The sequence below is a fragment of the Pelecanus crispus genome, chromosome 11 (assembly GCF_030463565.1).
Source record: "Pelecanus crispus isolate bPelCri1 chromosome 11, bPelCri1.pri, whole genome shotgun sequence".
Taxonomy (NCBI): domain Eukaryota; kingdom Metazoa; phylum Chordata; class Aves; order Pelecaniformes; family Pelecanidae; genus Pelecanus; species Pelecanus crispus.
Window position 1 is genome coordinate 23,530,252 of NC_134653.1, and position 20,140 is coordinate 23,550,391.

Consider the following 20,140-nt stretch of genomic DNA (forward strand, 5'->3'; position numbering starts at 1 on the left):
TACATCTGCAACTGGACCACGAATGTGCTTCACAGCAACATCTTCAGACTCCTAAAAATCTTTCCAGCAATAAAACCATCAAGACTCAACCTACCTGAACAGACTTCAGTATTCTCTGCACCTGCAGAAGCAGCTACTGCACTCCAAACCCAGTCTGGAAATTCAAACTAGCTCTAGGAATTCTTTGTCTTGGCAAGAGTCAATATAAAAATTGTAGAGTTTAAGCACAAACTCTGTTTTGGAGGGGTTTTTTGCTATTAGGCCTTTATTTAAACTGTAAGCTTAACTAGATTCTCCCCAGCCCACCTGCTTGCTTCTAATATGGTAACTCTTGCACAAAAAACTTAAGTCCCTTCTTGCCCTTATCATACAAGTCACTTAAGACTGACTTCTTTTGACAAGGCATGTTTTAAATTATCACTCCTTGCCTTTGGTAAGCAAAGTCTGTTTAGCTCAATAACAAATGTTATTGAATCTCCAGAGTATTTTCAGAAAAATTATTTCCTAACCAGTACACTGCTTGGTCTGCTAGGATTGGCACATGGTAGCAAGTGTTTATGAGACCAAAAACTGTATTTTGTTAGAAGAACCAGAAAAACCAGTAAGTTATATACATTTAGAAATTGAGACAAGGTAGATTAAGTCACATTGCAATTTCGGGGCCCTTGAAATATGTTCAAGTACATGAGGCTTTGTCCTACTAGGCCCCTAATCTGAATGCCAAACAATTTGGGTCTAGGAACAAGAAGTATGCTAGGAGCAGTAAAGGAACTGCATTGCGCAAGGGCTGGCCAGATAATCAGTACCTCTGCATGAACAGTGGTCTAGTCTCAGGCAGTTGTACATACTGCTAAGGCAGTTTAGAAAGTTAGACAATAACTTGAATTAGTAATGTTTAGAAAAATAAGCTACAGGGCACAGCAGCATGCAACTTACTCTTTAGTGAGCTACCAAACTGTTTCCTCCCCAACCAGAACAAATCAAGTTTTCTTATGCAAGAGGAAAAGTCTTCATACCTTAGTGCTGAATGAGAACATGGCGGTCTAAGGAATGATGCAATAGCACTATTAATTTTAATAGGACTGCTCTCTGGGTGTGACCCTCAAACAACAGGAGCACCTAAACTTGTACCTTATACAAAGAGCTTATTAAAAACAGTCTTAAATGAAAGCAAGAAATAGCTCTTATTGTCCTTGTTATATCAATCTTACACTTGTAAAATCAAGGAAAATCCATTCATCCTTTTGTCCACAACTCCCCAGGCTGAGTCCTCCACGTGAACACCACACCCATGCAGTTCAGGCATCAGCCAGTGCAGTGACAGTAATGAACCTAACTACCCTCTGCAGGTAAGCATCATATCAAGCAAGTTTAAAGATTGCTTCCTACCCCAAGTTGATTACAACAGGTTTGGCATTTTCTCTCAGTGAATTACTAAAGAATTCCCATCCTTAGACCCTTCCTCTGTTAGGTTAACCAGCCTTTCAAGAGTTCATAGGAAGAAGTTCCTATGTGATAAAAATATTGCAGAGGAGTTAGAATGACCTAGCAATTGAAAGCTAGACAGCTCTTAAACCAGCCTACCAGTCAACACTTGAGAAGCAAAAGATAATTTGCCTGGAGTAATGAGCTAAGTATAGAGCGACCAGGACTAGAGCTCCCCAATTATTTTTGCATTTCTTTCGATGCAAGTGAAACAGCTTGGGAAGAAGCAGGCTTCAGCTGCTGGTAGAATCAGCTACTGAAGCTACTCTAAGCAAAGCGATGGTGACCTTGTGCTTAACATACCAAATTCTGCAAAAGCAGCACCAAGAGTCAAGATCAGCATCTTCTAAATCACTGGAGTTTTTTTACCATCCTCAGTTCATTACCATATTTCAGCATTTTAGGGAATCCTATTCTAGTTTAGAAAACACTGACAACATACTCATCTTGTAGTCCTTTTTATCATTAACTAGGAGGTTTAGAGCAGAAATCTGATCTCCTTACTTGGAAGTCTAACTGACCAGATGCTTCCCCTTGGTTTTACCAGAACACAACCCAGAAACAAAATACTAAACACTTAGACATGAATCTCCAAAACTGAAAATTTCCATATGGCTTCCCTCTACAGCCCCAATTTACTCATCTGGTACGTACAGGGATGCTCTGCAGCAGTGAAGTACACTAACCAAACACCTCCAAGTCATGTGATATTCATGCTTGAGTCTGAAGGGCTTAAGAGATTCCAGTCCAAAGTAAAAGAAAACAAGCAAGCTATTGTATTCTGCATTGGAAAACAACTATGCCTGGACCATAATCCATTAGCCAAACCTACAAGGAAAGCCTAGCAGACCTCAAAATATTTACCTTCTTCCATCTTCCTCCTTTTTCCTCAGCATTCAGATTTTCCCAAAGTGCAAAAAGGTGCATTCTTTTGGAAGTTACTCAAAGAAAGGTTCACTGAACATAAACAAAGATGATCATTTAATTACAATGGCTATCCAACCAGAATATATTGCTCTGTTCACAGCAAATTCCTGCTACCAGCAATGGGAGAAAATTAAGAATCTGAATTCCTAAATGTACTCATGACTAGTATGTCCACCAATCACCATACAATTAAAGAACAGGAACACTTAATTGTAAAGATGAACACTTGTTTAATAAGGATTAGTCATTAATTTGATTAAAAGCTTACCCACTCAAAAAAATGCACAGTGCTTAGACAGAAAGAAGTAAAAGGTCTGCAGGCAGAGGCAATAAACTTGCAAGTTTACATGAAGTATACTTTACTTGCTTTCAGCTTTTATTTATTAAAGGAAAATAATAAAAATAACCTGGAAATGCAGTCTGCTTAGTCAGGTTTCTTGGATCAAAAGTTCAACAATGCCTACACTGCACTAACTTATTTGTTCTCAGAAGTGAAAAAAGGAAATAAGAAAAACTCAAACAGAACAATAAAAGCAAAGCTATCAGCTCACAACACTTAGAGAACGTGTTTCTACTCTAGTCAGACTGTAGCAAGCTTTCTTGACTGCAGAATGGATACAGCAATGTCCTCACATTAATTTTCAAGCAAAAGTTGCTCTGCAATATGGCAGGTGAGCTTTCTTCTCATAACTTCTCATTTTGGATCATCTGCTCTTTGTCAGGAGATAGACAAGTATTTTAAAAGCCTGAACTTGCAGAGAACCCACAGAACAGTAAAAGTCAGCTTTGATAACAGTGGTTCTGAAAGTTAGAAGACACTGAAGGCTGGAGGTAAGTAAAAAAGGACAGTTTTCAGCTGCACCAAATCCAGAACTAGGTCTGAAAAGGTCTCAAAGCAAACAGCCTATCAAGGATGCAACAAACAGTATAATTACAAACAGCAGAACTTCACAGCATCTCATTTTATCTCAGGGTTAAGTTTCAATGATAGCAATTACAAGCTTACAGATAGCAATGCAGTAAGTAAAGCTTTCACAGGCATACATTTAGGTCAATTACAGCTACAAGAGATGAAATCAGACAGCCACAGCAACTAGTTTACTCCCTTTCCTGATCTACTTGCAGAGAAAACAAGAGGAGCCAGGCTGCAGGTCCCCTTCTAACTACCAGATAGGAAATTCCAGGGAAACGCTTTCCACCAATTCCAAACCTAGCTGCAAGCACTTTCATGAGCAGCTTAGGACTTAAACTCATTTTGAAAGCACCCAGTGGTCGTATAAGAATGATACGACAGAGCTTAATACTAGATCAACTAGTAGACTTGATCATTCTAACATCTTTGTACAACAAAATTGAGGCTTAATTTCAGAACTACTGGAAGTTATCTTACTCATGTAAGATCTGCTGTAAGACATTAAAGGTATTAAGATTCCATAGCCATAAGCAGTTCCAGTGTTACAGTAGGTGCAAATAAATTGTTCCTAATCTCTCTGCATGCTCAGTTTTTTTTTTTTACTATTTCTTTAATTCAGCCTTCAGTTTCACTCAACTCTTCAACAGTTTCAACTACAGTTTCTAGCAACTAAACTGAAATCAAAACTCTAGTAGTCTACCCTTGACCTGAGGTGCTAAACTCTACATGACAGAAAGACTCAAGGAAAGCTCTGATTTTCCATCTGTTTCCTGAAATCCTGCCACCAGCTGTACAGAAACACCAAAAAATAAGAATCCTACTTCTGCAGAACAGTCAAACCACAGAGAAACTGAGGACTCACTCACAGGACTTGGAAGACTTGTGATCCACATCACCCCTACATATAAGGCTGCTCACAGGGTGAGCTGGCGAGATAGCAAATGCAACATGCCCTGCAGGCCAAGCGCTGCCTTCGCTCCGCTCTCCAAGGGCAGTCAGAAAGCCAACCAAGTGCATCTTGTCTTCACAGACTCTTTTCTACCTACACCTTCCAGCACGCAGACAGGCATTTTTGTCCTCTCCTCACACAGGTGGCTGGGAACAGTTTCCCACAGGCACTTCCAGAAGGCAGCTCTAGAGAGAACAGTTTCATTCTGCCAAGAGTCTGCCTTTTCCTAGTTGATACAGGAGTCAAAACCTTTTAAAGGCATAGGGAAAGGGAAACTATTTTTATTTCTTCCTGAAGCTCTGTCCTTTCAGGTAACACTACAGAATTAATGCTTTGATTATAGTCCTGGTTTTAGTCCCAAAGTTGGAAAAGCAAGTGAGGCCCACAAAAGGGCAACAGAAAACTGTTCTAACAGTGTTTCTATAAATAATGTCTATGCCAGTGCATAAGTCTCTGGTATTAGAAAGAAAAACTACAAAGACTTAATTATGGGAATGCAGCAGTCTTCCTCCACAAATTCAACTCAAAGTATATTACTCCCCCCCCATACTGACTATATATTCTAGGAACTAAAGCTTGTAGAGTACCAGAACAATCAAAAATACTTAGAGACTATTAGACTTGCATGCACAAGAGAACTCATCCTACAGACAGGCACTCGAGTTAGAGATCTCCATTTCAAGCTATTTTGTTTTCAGAAGTCTCACTTAAAGCATGATGCATAGCTTGTCACTGGTTTTCCCTGATGAAAACCTTTCCACACACTTAAAATAGGGTAAGAAAGACCACAAACAAGAGAGCCTTTAGTAGAAGTCTCATCCTTGGGGATAGTGTACTCACAGCATGGGAGAAGTACCTACAGGTAGTAAGTTATTTTGACAATGATGTTTCCTTGAAAAGTTGGAAGCTAAGATTAAAGTGAAAAGCATTTTCCAATTCTTTGTCCCACTAACAGCTAAACAAAGTAGGACCTGAGAGGGTAGATCCTGCACATCTGCTAGACATAGCACCAGTCAAGAATAACTTTAATCCTGAAATTAAACCAATACAAAAAAAACCAGCTTGAGATACCCAACATTCCCCAAGTATGTTCACCCTTGAGTTTACTACATGTCTGCAGAACTGCCCCAGCTCAAGCAACCAAGTACCTAAATCCTGCTTCTACCTCACAGGATGTAATAGGTATGCTGATCAGCCCAAGCCTTCTCAGGGACCTAATCCATCAGGCAGAAAAGCACATTTAAATTGATTCTTCCTATAACCAAGTTAAAATGCAATCACAGCTTCTTATTTTAAAGCTCTGCCAGAAGATAAAAAAAGACAATACTATAAGAGCTTTAACATTCATCTGCTTGCCCATGAAGCAGTAGAGCTTTCTAGCTCCCCTCACACTGGAGGCTTCCACATATTCTCCCTAGAAGTACACACCAGCCTCCACACTAGTGGAGATTCTGCAGAGAAGCCCTATCCAAGCCTATGGAAACTGTCACTCTGCAGAAGACGCAGGAGTGACTGGACTAAAATCAAATGGAGGGGAGCACAGAACATACAGCTTGAGATCAATATACAAAACAGGAAGACAACAGTTAAAAAATACCAAAGTTCAATTATCAGAACAACTCTTTCCTACATGGATATTCATGGTCTTCTACACCATGTTCTGGAAGTTCAGAGGCCCATAGCAGCCTGCCTTGCCATCCAGCCTCAGAAGTTCAAACATTTGAACATTCCCTGCTACAGCTCTCACTACAAAGAACACACCCCAGTCGGGGTGGTTCTCTGTTCTGACTGCCCTTCCAAACAGCCAGCTCTTCCGAAGGAACCACAGACTGACACCAAGTTTCTGATCTCATTCTAGCTTCAAGCTAATTCCATAGCTGACAGGATTGTTTTCCATGCTAAGCTCAGGCTTCACAGCTAGTACTAGTTCTAATGCTTCACAAGATACAAAATAGCTGAGAATCCTGAAGTTGACCACTACTACCATGCTATTCATACACTGGAGAATAATTCTATGAAGAACTGATGTCACAAAGTCAGTAAAAGCATCAGCTAGATCAACATCTCAGATGAAAGCCATCAGCAGCATAGCCAACTTCATTTTCATTGTAGCTAGTTAGTCCATCAAAACGAACATGGAAAATGACAGTGAGATCAGCTGAGCAAGGCAAAAGACAACTTGCCTTGCTTTCTCTAAGGCTTGTTTTCTTTGATGTTCTGTCTACTTTCAACTAACACTGAACTGCAAAGTTATATTTTAAAGTATTTGCAATTCAATAATTTTTGTTTCATTTCTCTAAAAAAAGGCTTTTAATACTACTTAAGATCTAGCAGCATGTGTTACTAAGGAAACTATTTAAGCTATCATTCCATTACTGACATGACTCGTAGCTAGTACAACAGCCTGCCCCCAAGCCAATGCTGCTTTACAGCTTTTCACTTCATTCCTAGTCAAGAGGAAAAATAACAGACTAAGTTCTCTAAAATTAAGTTCCACTAGAATCTTGTTCAAAGTATTAACTTTTCCAGACATGGTAATACTTCAGCACAGCAGCTTGCACAAGTTTACTTGCAATATCACTTAACAAAGGCCATCCAGCTTCAAGTCTTCTGAAATCCAACTCTCCCAAGGAAGGGCAAGAACCACTATTTAGGCAGTCGTGTTCAGGGTTTGGTCTATTTTTTTCCTTATCAGAGCTTGGAAGGGTTCCACCAGCTACATCATAGCTACTACAATGTCATTAGTCGCTTTACTCATGCATATATATACATACACACAAATTTCAGAAGAACTTCAAACTGGATCATACCAAGCTTACTTTGTTGCAACTATACCAACCAGCATTAACACCCACGAAGAGAAACAATGCCTTGGAAGTATTCAGCTGCCCCCCAGTAAGACCTACAGGGCATACTTCCAGTTAACAGCTTAACTTGCAGTCACATTCACATGTCCAACCAACTGCTGCTTTCTAAACTTTAGATTAAGATTCTCAGTCACAAGTGTTTCAGAAGATGAACCAAAGTTAGGTATCAGCAACTGTATTTTAAGTTAAGCCTATAAAAAAAGTGCTCTTTGATGGACATCAATGACTCCAAAAATAGCTTATCCATTTCACTTAACATTCCGGAAAGCCTTCTGCTGTGCTCTTCTTCCCTAGCTCACTTTGCATGGTATGGAGCTGCAGTTCCAACACACTTCTAGGTGCATATTGCTACTTACTGAAGGTGAACAGAGCACCTTTAGCTCAGGGCAACACAATCCAGATGCTTCATAACAGACTAAAGATGGAAGATACCACTGGTTTCAACAAAATGCCACACTTTGCCCTGCTACTACAGGCTGCTCTTCCCTCCAATTCTGATCAAAGACTGACCTTAGGCCTTCCTCATGGGATAAAGCATTACCTCCCAGAATCACAGCAGCCAGTTGGCATTCCCCTCCTTTACACCACTACCAGAAACTATTAAACAGACAAGGGGAAGAACAGGTCTGGGCTACTCACACTCTAGCTTACAATTAGATTCTATGATACCACGTATATTCTGTCAGTCCTTCAACTGTTCACCCCAAAGCAAGGGGACAAAGTCTTGGCTGTTTCCATTATCAACTACATTCTGAATAAGGACAGCTGACACCAAATGATGCTGTAGTTTGTAACCTTTGCCCATCCCACAAGCAGCAGGCACAAGAAGCTGACATGCATGCAAGTGAGTACACCAGCCTGGATACAGCAATCCTGCACCATTCAGGATTAAAGCATCCAAGGTGGAAGTTGTAATGCATTAAAAGTTGAGGTCTTTGTTCTTTACTGGGCATAATAAGCCCCAGTAAAAAGTCAGTATTTCAAATTAGCACTAACTTCACTTTTCGGTCCTTCACGCAAGCCACTTAATCACCCTGAAATTTTGAAGGTCCACAAAGATATAGTTATCTTTTAACAATCCAGTTAATTCACAAGAATTACAGCATTAATTGAGTGCTAGGCATATTCTTAAAGTTTTCCTGACAGCACTGGGAAGTTATGGCACCAATATCTAGAAGAGGGGTGGAATTACAAATCATGAAGCTCATTTCTCAGAGAATTAAAACCCATATGGGATCTAACAGGCAGATCTTTACACCACCAGCTACTCAAGCTAGAGACAAATGCAGAGCAGTTGCACATTACGGCTTAGACAGTTTAGTACTTAGAAGCTTATTTTGAAAGAAACATAACTTATATTACTTTGATTCAGCCAATGAAAGCAACTATGAAACAAGTACATATTTAAGTATCTGTACTTTTCATTCTAGTTTACAACATTTGATAAGCACTATGCACTATCTGAAGTCACATGCTCTGGAAGACACCACTGGTATCACATACAAGAGTCCTACCTTATTATATCCAGTTACACATCCCAGTAGGAAGCTATCAGAGCAGGAACAGCCATCACATCCCTTTGATCTCTGCAAGTGAAAAGATCCCAAACTTTGTGCTGGATGCTAACCCAGTTCCTCCAACTCACTCCATGGAGACAATTCCTTCTTCCTTGCTACTGCAGGCTTGTCAGGCTTCTGCCCATTACTCCAGCAGCCTAACAATACCCTCCCTCCTCAAGTTACTCCTTTTTTACGGGTTAATTGCCAGCAAAGCACTGCATAGCCACATTTCTCCTACTCTTGAAGGGCTGACAAACATACTTCTCTCCACCATCCTGGGTTGCATGTAGGTGGAATGAGATCTGAGATAAAATACTGTATCCTCTGTCTTCAGAAGCTTGGGCATGCTCTACTTCCATGTCTTCCAGCTGTGGATGGCTGTTTTTATAAAAAAAACCATAAGAGCTTATCAAGCTGACCTATTCCACATACCTGGTATCATTTGTGGGTTGCATAGCATATTACTTCAGCAGGCTAAGATTGATATTTTAATAATTTCTAACACAGACAACTATTGTAATAGATATTAACAGTATCCTATATAGGTACCTATAACACTGCCAGCAAGAGAACTAAGCTTGATTCTCAATATATCACACCTACAATTTGAAGCAGGACAAGATCACCTTTTAGTGCAATTGCTCAAAAAACACACTACTGCTCAACATTACTCTTTCTGCACATTTGCCCCTCCCCAAACTCCAAAGCAGGCACACTTGTCACTGGAGCATTTTAAAGTCCCATGCCCTGCCTTTGCTTATCTGCAGAAAGTTTCAACACTTACAGTTCATAATATTTCCTGTCCTATGAAAGAAAGCACTTTTTCTATCCTCCAAAACCACTGTGATCAGAAACAGCTGAAGCAATGCAGATATCAGCCTCCTCCCCTCAAGTTATTACAAGCACTCCTTCATAAAAACCTTCACCTCCACCAAAAAAGTTAATTTTAAAATACTACAGCACATGCTTTAATAACAGATAAAAGGCACCTCAGCTCTTTATCTAAAGCTTACAGCATGACAGGTATTACAAGAAACCTGCCATAGTTCCTTCAGTCACACTACCATCCCTTCCCAATGGACTCACCTAGGCATTTAAATATACCTTTATATTCACCATAAAGCCAAGCTGTACCTCTACACTCAGCACTACCTGACATGATTCACTAGACAAGCTCTCTTCTAAAAGAAAGCCTTATTGCACATGGTTACATGGGTTCATCACACAAGAAAACAAACAGATGAAGCACACAGGAGAAGACTGCCTATCAGACTTGGAGTCTGCAAGAGTTACAAGCTCATACCCAGCCTTCCCCCAAGTCAGGGAAGTATACATGAGAAGGAAAGAAATCAGTTTCCTGTACAGAGAGATACGAAGGAACATGAGGTCTCATCTGTTGATAAAACAACATTCCTTAAAAGAATGAACAGAAGAGGGAACAACTGCAATGCAAAAAACTTAAACTCCATGTTAGGGGGAGCAGGGGGAGAAGGGAGGGACACACAGAACACTACTTACCAGAGAAGGGCAACATCTGCTCAGATCCCATCAGACGAATAGGACTGCTAAGAGGAATATGGGGGAGAGGCACAATTAAAGCCCCAAAACTATCTAAATAAAAAGCCTTAACAAGTCCCACTTGGGAACCGGAATTTTTCCCCAAGCATAAAGACAGTTGAACACAACCGATAGCACGGCCAAAGCAGCAGGAGAAGTCGAGCACTGGACCACGGCTGCCACCGGCATGAGGCGATCCCTCAGCTCGGCTACACTGGCAATAGGGAGACAGCCACCCCCGCGGGACGGGCAGGGAGGCGGCTGGCGCCAGGTGAGGCCCACAGGCCACGGACACCAGCAGCGCCCAGGGGGGAGCCCACCTTCCCCCGTCCGCGCCGCCCGGCAGCCCAAGCCCCACAGCGAAGGGACGCGCCATCACCCCGCGGCAGGCCGCGGACGCGCCGCCGCCCGGGACGGCATCGCTGCCTGCCCGCGGAGGAGGCCGCCGCCACCCCCGGCCGCGGTGCCGGGCGAGCGCCTCAGCCCGCCACCCTCCTCCCGCGGCGGCCCCGGCCGAGCGGAGCTGAGCAGAGGGAGCCGGCGCCGGGTCCCCGCCGCTGGCCCTCACCCCGCAGGCCGAGGGGGCGTGCCGGGCCGCGGCCCCGCAGCTGACAGCCCGGCCGCCCTCCTCCAGGCCCCGGCCCGGCAGGCCGGCCAACCCCCCCGCAAGACGCCGGGCGAACCCGGACGCCCCCGCCGGCTCCTTACCGCGGGGCAGGGCATGGCGCGGAGCCCCCACACCCCCTCCCGGGGCGCGGCCTCCCGCCTGGGCCGGGGTCGCTGGGCTCCTGGCTGCCTCCGCCGCCTCTCACAGCCACAACAACATGGCGGCCGCACGGGACGCGGGCACGACGGGGCCGGGCGCGCTCCCGCCACCGCCTCCTCTCCTCCGCGGGGCGGGGCCGGGCGCGCGCCGTCCCCGCCCTCCGCGGCCCAGGGGGGTCCGGCCCCCCCCGCTCCGAAGGGGAGGCGGCGGCAGGCAGCGCCGCGGGGTCCCGGTCCCCGTCCGCTCAGGAGGCGGCCGGCCAGAGCCGCGGCCATCCCCAGAGCCCAGCAGCTGCTCTCCCTCAGCAGGTGAAGCTGGCTTGCCCCTTCCTCCTTTTATAACCCCGTGAGGGTGCCTAACCGCCCGCAGCTGGCCCCTCGGCAGCCCAGAGCCGCACTGAGGCGGGAGGTGCGATGCGGTGGCAGAGGCAGTGTCCCAGAAGGTCTTGCGGCCGCCTTGGCCAACCTGCGGGGCAGGTGGAGGGGGGCTGGAGTTGGGTGCTGAGGGGAGCTGCAGGAGCCGAGGAGCTCCGCGAGCGGAGGTCTGCCCATGCCCCACAGCACCGGCTGGCAGCAGGGCCTGCAGTCTGGGATTCTCCTTAGCAGTCCTCCAAAGCCCGTGCGTCCCTTGGAGAAGCACCCTGTCTGACTATAAAAGCTGCTGTTGCACACAAGGCCTTCTGGCCAATGCTTTCCTCCTTTGCTTTTGTGACATTCAGCTCAGCTGTAAGAACATGTGTGGCCCCACGCCATCAGTAGACGCACTGTCCGAGCCACCCTGAGCAGCCTGCAGCTCCTAGAGCATGAGGTAATGGAGAGCAGGGAGCCAACGCAAGGCATGAGAGCCAAAAAATACATGGAAATTGAGAGACAAGTGATAAAGCAAAAGGGAAATGAGCGTTAAGCAACAGAAAGGCATGAGAAAGCTTGAGAGGCAAATGGCAGCAGTGTCAGAGGTAGCAGGGTATGGTTGGCAGGAAGCGCTGCAGTTTCCAGAATGAAGCTTTTAAGTAAGCCTTGTGCAATGGAGTTCCTTTTCAGCAGCAAGATTTATATCTGGGTTTTGTTGCAAGTGTGATGGATCATTAATGCTTTATTTTTATACATATCTTTAATTTACAATATTGTATGTAGGTCAGGTTGTACTTTTGAGAGATAGTTCCACCTGCTCCTCATGTTTGCCTTGATCTGAAATGAAATTCTTGCTTGCAAGTAACTATAAAATGCACTCCTAAATTATCCACAGGACTCTCCCTCTGAGTCCAAGGCTAGTCATTCTAACAGATGGACTTCAGTCTGTCATTAAGTCACGTTTAAGCTAGGACTAGTGTTAATGTTCAGAGAGAACAATACAAAATACAGGATCCCATGTCTTTAAACTCGGATATAAGCCACGCAGTGAGTTGTTTTCTAGTTTTGCTCCCTTGGTCAGGGGCAGTAAACATTTGAAAGGAAGTTAATCAGCCCCTCTAAAGGGATTTTTTCCAACAACAAGCCATCATCTGAATGCAAATGTGATCTGAATGTCAATATGTACCTTCAGAGGAACTTGGGAAGAAATACAGGTAACTCAAGGGAAAAACAGGATTCCTGGCCTGTTTATACCCAAAAGCAATGAAAAAATGTTCAGCCGATTTAGCTGTATCTGAAAAGGATGTGTGTTGACAGCATTAGGAAGCAGAATACGAATTTTGAAAACCACCCTGTTAAATGGTTGCCTTTTGCAGTATGCCTGGACAGAGATCAAATGTGACCTACTTCAGGAAGCTGAATCCTGGAGACCCAGGGCTTTTGTACAGCAGAACCTGCTGGTTGCTCCTTCTGTTTTTTAAAGAGGGGGAACTAACTGGAGTGCCATCACTGTGACAGGAAAAGCTACGCACTTCCAGCTGCTTATTTCGGTGACACAAATTATCTTCTTTGGCATATCTTTACTGATTGATTGAAACTGATTGAAACACATTGCACAGAGACTTTCCATGTCTTGTGTTCCGAGTCTCCCAATTGCTTGTGTTCCAGTCTATTTTTTAATAAATGTTAGGTATGGCCCCATGTTAAATTACTTTTGCCTCTATTTTCTATGATGATCAGGGCAAAGGATGATAGCTAATGAGAATTATTTTATGGAAATGGAAATTACTGTACCCAAAGGGAGAGCAAGGCCTGTGAGGACCTGACACACAACTCAGGGAATGCGGTGCTCCCAAGCCCGCAGTTCTGACGGACCTGGAACACATCCTCACTCATCCAGAACAAAGTTTTTAATTTGTCAGGTTGAGGGTGATAATGAATTACCAAGGAACTACCGAAGCACTATCTGGTTTTAAGCAGGAAGAAGAAAAGCAATTCAGTCATTTAGACACCTGTTAATCTGACCTCAAGAACATTAAAAGCTTAGAAAAAAATGTAAAGGAAAAAGTAGTTGGGGACAGACAAGTAAATGGAAAATAAAGTAAAACGCGACATAGCTTTTCTAAAGATAGATTGCATTTAATGAAGATTATACCTTTGATAATTGTTTTCTAGACAGTGTATATACAATAGATTTAATCTAACTGGATTTAATAGGATATTAAATACAATGCTACATGGCAGATGTATAATTTATCTGGGGAGCTATTTGGCAGCTAAGAAGCTAGCTACAGACAGATGACAATAGTTCTGGGTGGAATGGTAGACACTGAGGGTAGAGGTGAGCTCCTTAAGAGCTGGCTTGGAGACTATCAGCAGGTTGAAAAATTTATTCAACAAATTAATGGAGGGCAGGTCCATTAAAAAATAGCTACATCGAAAAGGCAGGGAAGTCACCTCAAACATACACCACCTGCGGATGCGCAGGGAGTGCAAAGGGAAGAGACAGCAGAAAGTGGCTGGGCTCCAGCGCTCTCCCTGAACAGCATCGCTGACTGCCCCTCTCAGAGTGCTAGACCACAGGGACCACAGGCTGACCCAGAGAGGCATGTCTTACGTTCTTTTGATCTTGCACAATATTTTTCAGTCAGGCCTTGGAACAAAAGGTAGGAGTGAGGTGATGACATTTGCTGATGGCACAAAGTTGGGAGGCATCAGTGCTACGGAGGGAATATCTGTATTGCTGTAAGAGTTGGGTAACACTGAGTGCTGGCACACTGGAAATGGGATGAAATTAATAGTGGAAAGTACAAGGTCATGCACTTGGGAATTACTAACAAGAATCTCTGCTGCAAGCTGGGAGCTCATCAGTTGGAAATGACAGAAGAAGAGAAAAATCTGGGTGTATTTGTTGATTTCAAGATGACTGACAACTCCCAATATGAAGCAGCTCTGACGAAAAGCATATATCAATAGAGATATTTCCAGGAGAAGGGGAAAATGATAATACCATTATCCAAGGCTCTGCTGCAACCTTCTCTGGAATGATGCATGCAGCTCTGGTCACTTTTAATCAAGGAAAACGAACTTAAAATGTGACTGGAGAATAATTACAGGGTAATCCTGATTTTTTTCTTGTGTAAGGATCTTGAAATAATTTGTTTAGCCAAAAAAACTGAATGCTGAGAAGGGATACAGTTGTTCTTTATGAAACTTCAGGGAGTAAACACAGAAGTAAACACATCTCCCTTAAGAGCAAGGGTAATGTTAGTGTAAGAGAAAACAAGTATCCGATGGCCATGAAAAGTCTGGGCTGAAACATGAGAACACCAGAGCTTCCAACAGCTCAAGTCCTGAGGCTCTGGGTCATCCTTCCCAGAGCTGCCTTACACTGATGCAGTTGCCACCAACAGCTGCGAACTGACCCTAAAGGCCCAACAGGTCCTTTCCAAACCTCTCTTACCACTTCAGACACAGCCACTCAGTTACTAGTTGGCTTCTTACGAAAAGAGATACCTGATGTGGAAAGATACTCTTTGGGCTGCAGTCGCAACCCAAATGTCATTTTAGTTACTGGGTGTATTCATTAAGGGCACGTTTAAAATCTGCATGTGGTCGTGGTGGAGGCTGACAGCATCATGTTCTGGATCATCCCAGCCTGGTCCCTCAGATCATCATTCCACAGAGGCCGGCTCTTGTGCTCATCCTGTACATGAGATGCAGTCCTGCAGCAATCTGCACCTGGCGCAGTGAGAAATGGCAAAACCAAATGTGTGTCAGGCGCTTTCCTGCCCCTGTTGCCATCCAGTAACCTTTAATACACTTCATTCTTGTGATCCAAACAGCCAACCTCAGACTCTGTGGGCTGTTTCTGTTATGATGAAAAACTGATGGTAAGATCAGATATGTCTTAAAAAAAACAAACAACACACCAAGTCCTGATTCTGTAAGAACAGTCAGATCATGAAACGCAGGGTAGTTTCCTTTCTCAGGACTCCAAACTGGCTTCTTTGGCCAGTTTTCTACCCAAAAGCAGCTTTCTTCATCCTTTCTCTCCCATTTTGTTTTTTCATCTTTTACTGTACTTTGATGTTTTACTCATTTTACTCTCCTTTTTTTTTTACGAATGCCTGAACAGAATGCTGTGCTCAGACCTGTCTCTGACCACTGTATTTATACTGTGTTCCTCATTGTGTAGGCACTTTCATTCTTTCTGCTCCCATCAGACAAGCAGTTATTTCATTGTTCCTTTAATCCAAATGGCAGGCAGTGAGGACATCAGGGTCAGCACAGCGTGAGGCCATCCCTGATTAAAATATCCCAGGTGAGAGGCACCCACTCTGTCAGTCATCCTGATGAGGCCCAAAAAATGGATGCTCTGACTCATTCCCTTGAAAAGTGGATGAATAATTTGAAAATAGTGAGATTTTTATTACGTACGTATCATTTTTGTCAGAACATTTTCCAACAGTCTCATTTTAGGATTTTTTGTCTTGTAATAACCCTGTTTTAAAACAAGATGTACTATTAGCGACACTTTGCTGAAGGGAAGCTAGCACAACAAAGCTGTCTTGGCTACAGCTACACATCAAGATGATTATTACAGAATTAATCAAATACAAAGTTTTGGAGGACTCTGAAAACTTCAGTGGAACAGCTACAACATTTTTGAGCAAATACTGAAAACGGCTTTGGGGACAGTGTTTCCAGGTAGGCGCACAGCTGTCTGAGCCTGGCTCTGCAAGGACGCGTGAGCTGGCTGGAACGTGAGAACCCAGCTCCATCCAGCAGATCAGCCGGAGACATACTATGCCCGACGGTGAAGGGCAGGACAGCACTTCATTATAGAATTTACATGGAACATACTGGTTCTGCTCAGGTTCATGAGCACAGAGCATTGCTCTGCAGATGATGGATGACACCTTGTTTGTGCAAGGCATTTCTGTACCTGGAAGTAAAAGCTGAAGACATCAATATTGAAGATATGCCACCAGTTCAGTGTAGGCAGAGTGTTTGGAAGTCTTGTTTTATGTCCGCTTATATTATTTTCTTACACTTAAGAGACTAATAATCCATATGTTTGCCTACTGAGCTAAAATAAGTAAAATGTTCAAAGTATTTTATACTGAACATGTCTTTTCTTTGGAAAAGTTAACTGACACAACTTTAAGCTGTCGTGTACTATGTTGCTACAACAATGCTGCCTGAAAAACGCTTTTAATCATAAAGCATATATATTTTTCTTTATTATTTTATTATTAATAATAATAAAGCACATACTTATTTTTCTTAAGAAGCACACTTAAGATCCTTCCTCCTGAAGTTAGACAGTTATTATCCTATTGTATAAAAGAGAAACACAAGGCAGCCAGAGGCCAAGAGGCTGGCTGATCAGAGGAGCAGCTTCAGAAAATTATATTATTTTAACTCATTATCTTAACTGATAATTCTTTATACTGTAGGAGCATGCTGGTAACCCACTCAGGACTGTGCCCACTGTGGTGCGCAGGTGTCAGAGGAGGGAGTTCCCACCCACAGGAACTTGCACCATTAAAGCTCTCAGAAGTTGAGCAACTCCTTCGTTCCACTGGCCAGGCGAACGCTGTGCCGGCAGCCTCTCAGAGAAAAGAGGAAACTGGTGTTCTGCCCCTGTGCAGATGCAATGCTGTGCAGAGAATGAGCTAAGAAGTATCACTGGTGTCTTTTGATAAAAAATATCCACTGATGAGGCTTTATGCTGAGAATATACTTAGAGGTAGTTAATTGGAGAATGATGGAAAATGGAAAACATTTAATAAATTATTGTAGGATCCATCAGGTCAATAGTTTAATGATAATACCTCTGTCTCTATGACTACAAAGAACATGCTGTGGAAGGCTTACAACTTCCATTAGTCCTTGATAAGCTAGTGTATATATCATTAAGGTAAAATGTAAAAAAGGAAAAAGTAGAGCTGGGTTGAAAAATTGCAAAGCCCAGGGCTATATCGATTCATCATTATTACTGTAATTGTATTTCAGCTGCTTAGAAAAGATAACGGTCAATTTCCACAACTTTTCAATGTAATGCTATGGTTATGTCTTTTTTCAGGTTACACTGACATTTTCCTCTGGTCATTTCATAACTCCTTCATTTTATTTCTATTTTTTAAATGTGTTTAGAAGCGATGGTCCTTCAGGGTTCCTGCGCCCTCAGTCCTGCGTGTAAACAGCGCACAGGCAGGCTGCTGCCTTTAACCCTCTGTGATGTCCTTTTGGGAAAAAAAGAGGGGACAGCAGGCATGCCTCGCCTGGTTTGCATGCGGGGAAAAAGGTCACTTGGCCCACTGACCACTGACACTACTGTGCAAGTAGGGGAAATACAGCTATCTTCTGTGACTGTGCAGAAGTGAAGCAGATATTCTAACCAGCCCCCAGGCTGTCATTTGGGACTTCGAGATGGAATTTGAAAAAATGCAGGAACTGTGGAAACCTTGGTGCGGTTCAGGAAGCAGAATGCCGTATTGCAGCAACAAAGAAAACAGACTGAGCTCCAATAGCACGTTTCTGGGGTCGCTCCAGCATTTCAATCCTCCTCTTTGTGCTTTTTGCACTGCTTGAAATCAAAAGGCTGCTTTTGTGTCTTATCACTAGCCAAGTCAGAAGCGTCCTTACGACACAAACAGTGTCAAGGAGATTATGGTTGTATATCTGCCAAAACACTGACAGTGCTACCGGAACCAGGGCGTTCTTCCCAGCCTTTGACTTGTGACATCTGATAATCTGCATGGTTACATTCAGCACTGAACAACTTTCCCATCCATCAATCACACCGAAGAAGGATCCTTTTAATAAAAGTTCCTTTTCCAGAAGCTTTTGTCTGGAGAAGTTCTCCACTTCGGATCTGATCCGAAGCCTGCTTGCCCAGGAACTTCATATGGCTCTGGATCAAACCTTGAAAGCGGGATTTTTCAGCAGAGCTCAGCAGCCTGCAAGCTGTTTTTAATGCGTTGCCTTACCTGTGCAAGAGGGGTCAGCAGTTACCCTGCGCGGCTGGGATCAAAAAGTTGTGATTTGCATTAAGATTTCGGATTTGACTTTTACTGTTGTGAAGGTCTCCGGCATGTTGTACACAAGTGAACGGATGCACTTTTTGGTTGACTTGTTTAATTTCTATTCATTTGCCAGATTAAATTTAATTTGTATGCATACACATATAATTGCATAACTGAGGTATACATACATAATTAATATCACCAATATTTTGGGCAGAGGCTCCAATAGTTCACAGTCTTCAGGAAATCAAACGCACAATTGGTAAGGTAACAAAAAAAAAACCAAAAAGAGGAATAGTGCTTCAAAACAGCTTGATGACAGATTCGAAGCCCACTGAGTCACTTGGGAGTCTTGCCACTGCTGCTCTGGAGGAAGGTTGGCAAAGAAGGGGAGATAAACAGACGCCTTTGCAAAGGAATCATGTTTCAGTTGCCAAATGTTATCCTCTGCTAAACAATCGGAGCAAACCTTGGAGCTGGCATGATTACTAGAGTTTTGTTCTGGTAGGTTGTTTTGCACAGCGTGCTGGTGCTGGGGCTCCAGTCCGAGGGCCTGATTTGTGTAGGTGATGTTTGAGAAATAGAAATAATAAATAATTCATTTTAAAATGAATAATTCAAAAGGTATGGCAAAAGAATGGTGAAAATGGCAGGTTCCAGGCAACCCGTCATGACATTTAAAGTGCAAATCAATAGTACCCGACCAAACGTGAAAGCAGCACAGCCTATCCGTGTTGGCCTCCTGCTAGGGAGAACACGTCAGCGCTGGCCAGGACAGCGCTGGGGAGCAGCAGCCAGCAGCCGGCTTCCTCCGCGGAGCTGCGGGAGACCTTTCGCTGTGCGGCCCGCTCCCCTCTCCCCTGCTGCGGGGCCACTGGCACCCCAATGCCAGTGCACACAGCTGGAAGGCGGGACGTCGAAACACCGATCAGCCATAGCCTGCGAGGGCCTGGGTTGGGGGATCGGGAGCTGGAACCTCGTTACAGTCCCATTCCTAATTAGCTACACTACAGAGGGCATGGCATGGTTTCTATTTTAGGCTACTTTACCATCTAAACCTGGACTCTGGTCTAGGTCTAGGAGTTCCCTGCGGTCAAGGGAGGGAACCAAGACGCTTCAGAGCACCTAAATTAGTGACAGTTGGATGTGTCCACCCCCCCGTATCCCTCTGTCCTCCCACAGGCTGGGAATGCCCGATTCCCGGGGTTTCAGTGCGGTATAAGCGTGACTAACCTAACTTGCTCGTAATATCAATTGTGCTTGTAACAAGAGTTACGCTTGTTCTGCAGCATCAAAGGTAATACAGAGTGATCTCCCTAACAACCATCAAGAAGCCAAAGCTGAGGGAACGGGCGAGGGGGTTGTGCGGGTTCCCAGCTCCGGCCACCCCGCTGTCCCCGCGGGGACCCCCTCCCGGGTCTCCCTCCCGTCTGCGGCACTGCATGGGCCAGCACAATTAAGTTAAGAAGGTCTCCCTTATAAAAAAGGTGACTTCTTTAACTAGCTGGTTGTCTTTCCGAGGACAAGCAACTGCCTCGCAGATGGAGGCTTTCTTCCCCTCACAGGACAACGTTACGGACTGTAGCTGTCATTACACAACCGAGCCGGAACCTGGCCGGGACGGCAGGCGCGGCATTCGGGTGCAAACCCGCCCGTTCGCTGCCTGCAGCGCGGCCCTTTCGGCTGAAACGCGGCCCGCGGCTCTTGCCTCTGTCCCTCAGACCCGGGGCCGG

General features: G+C 44.1%; 1 protein-coding gene across 2 annotated transcripts in view; it reads right to left on the reverse strand.

The window, feature by feature from the left end:
• MTMR3 (myotubularin related protein 3) overlaps positions 1-10,989 on the reverse strand; it is an 84,143-nt gene extending 73,154 nt beyond the window's left edge. For both annotated transcript variants that reach the window (XM_075718365.1, XM_075718364.1), the window contains exons 1-3: positions 10,966-10,989; positions 10,219-10,265; positions 2,350-2,442 (exon numbers count right to left, since the gene is read on the reverse strand). In XM_075718365.1, coding sequence (XP_075574480.1) covers positions 2,350-2,381 — 32 coding nt within the window. In that variant the 5' untranslated portion in view covers positions 2,382-2,442; positions 10,219-10,265; positions 10,966-10,989. The remainder of the gene's footprint in view (positions 1-2,349; positions 2,443-10,218; positions 10,266-10,965) is intronic.
• Positions 10,990-20,140: the final 9,151 nt, after the last annotated feature.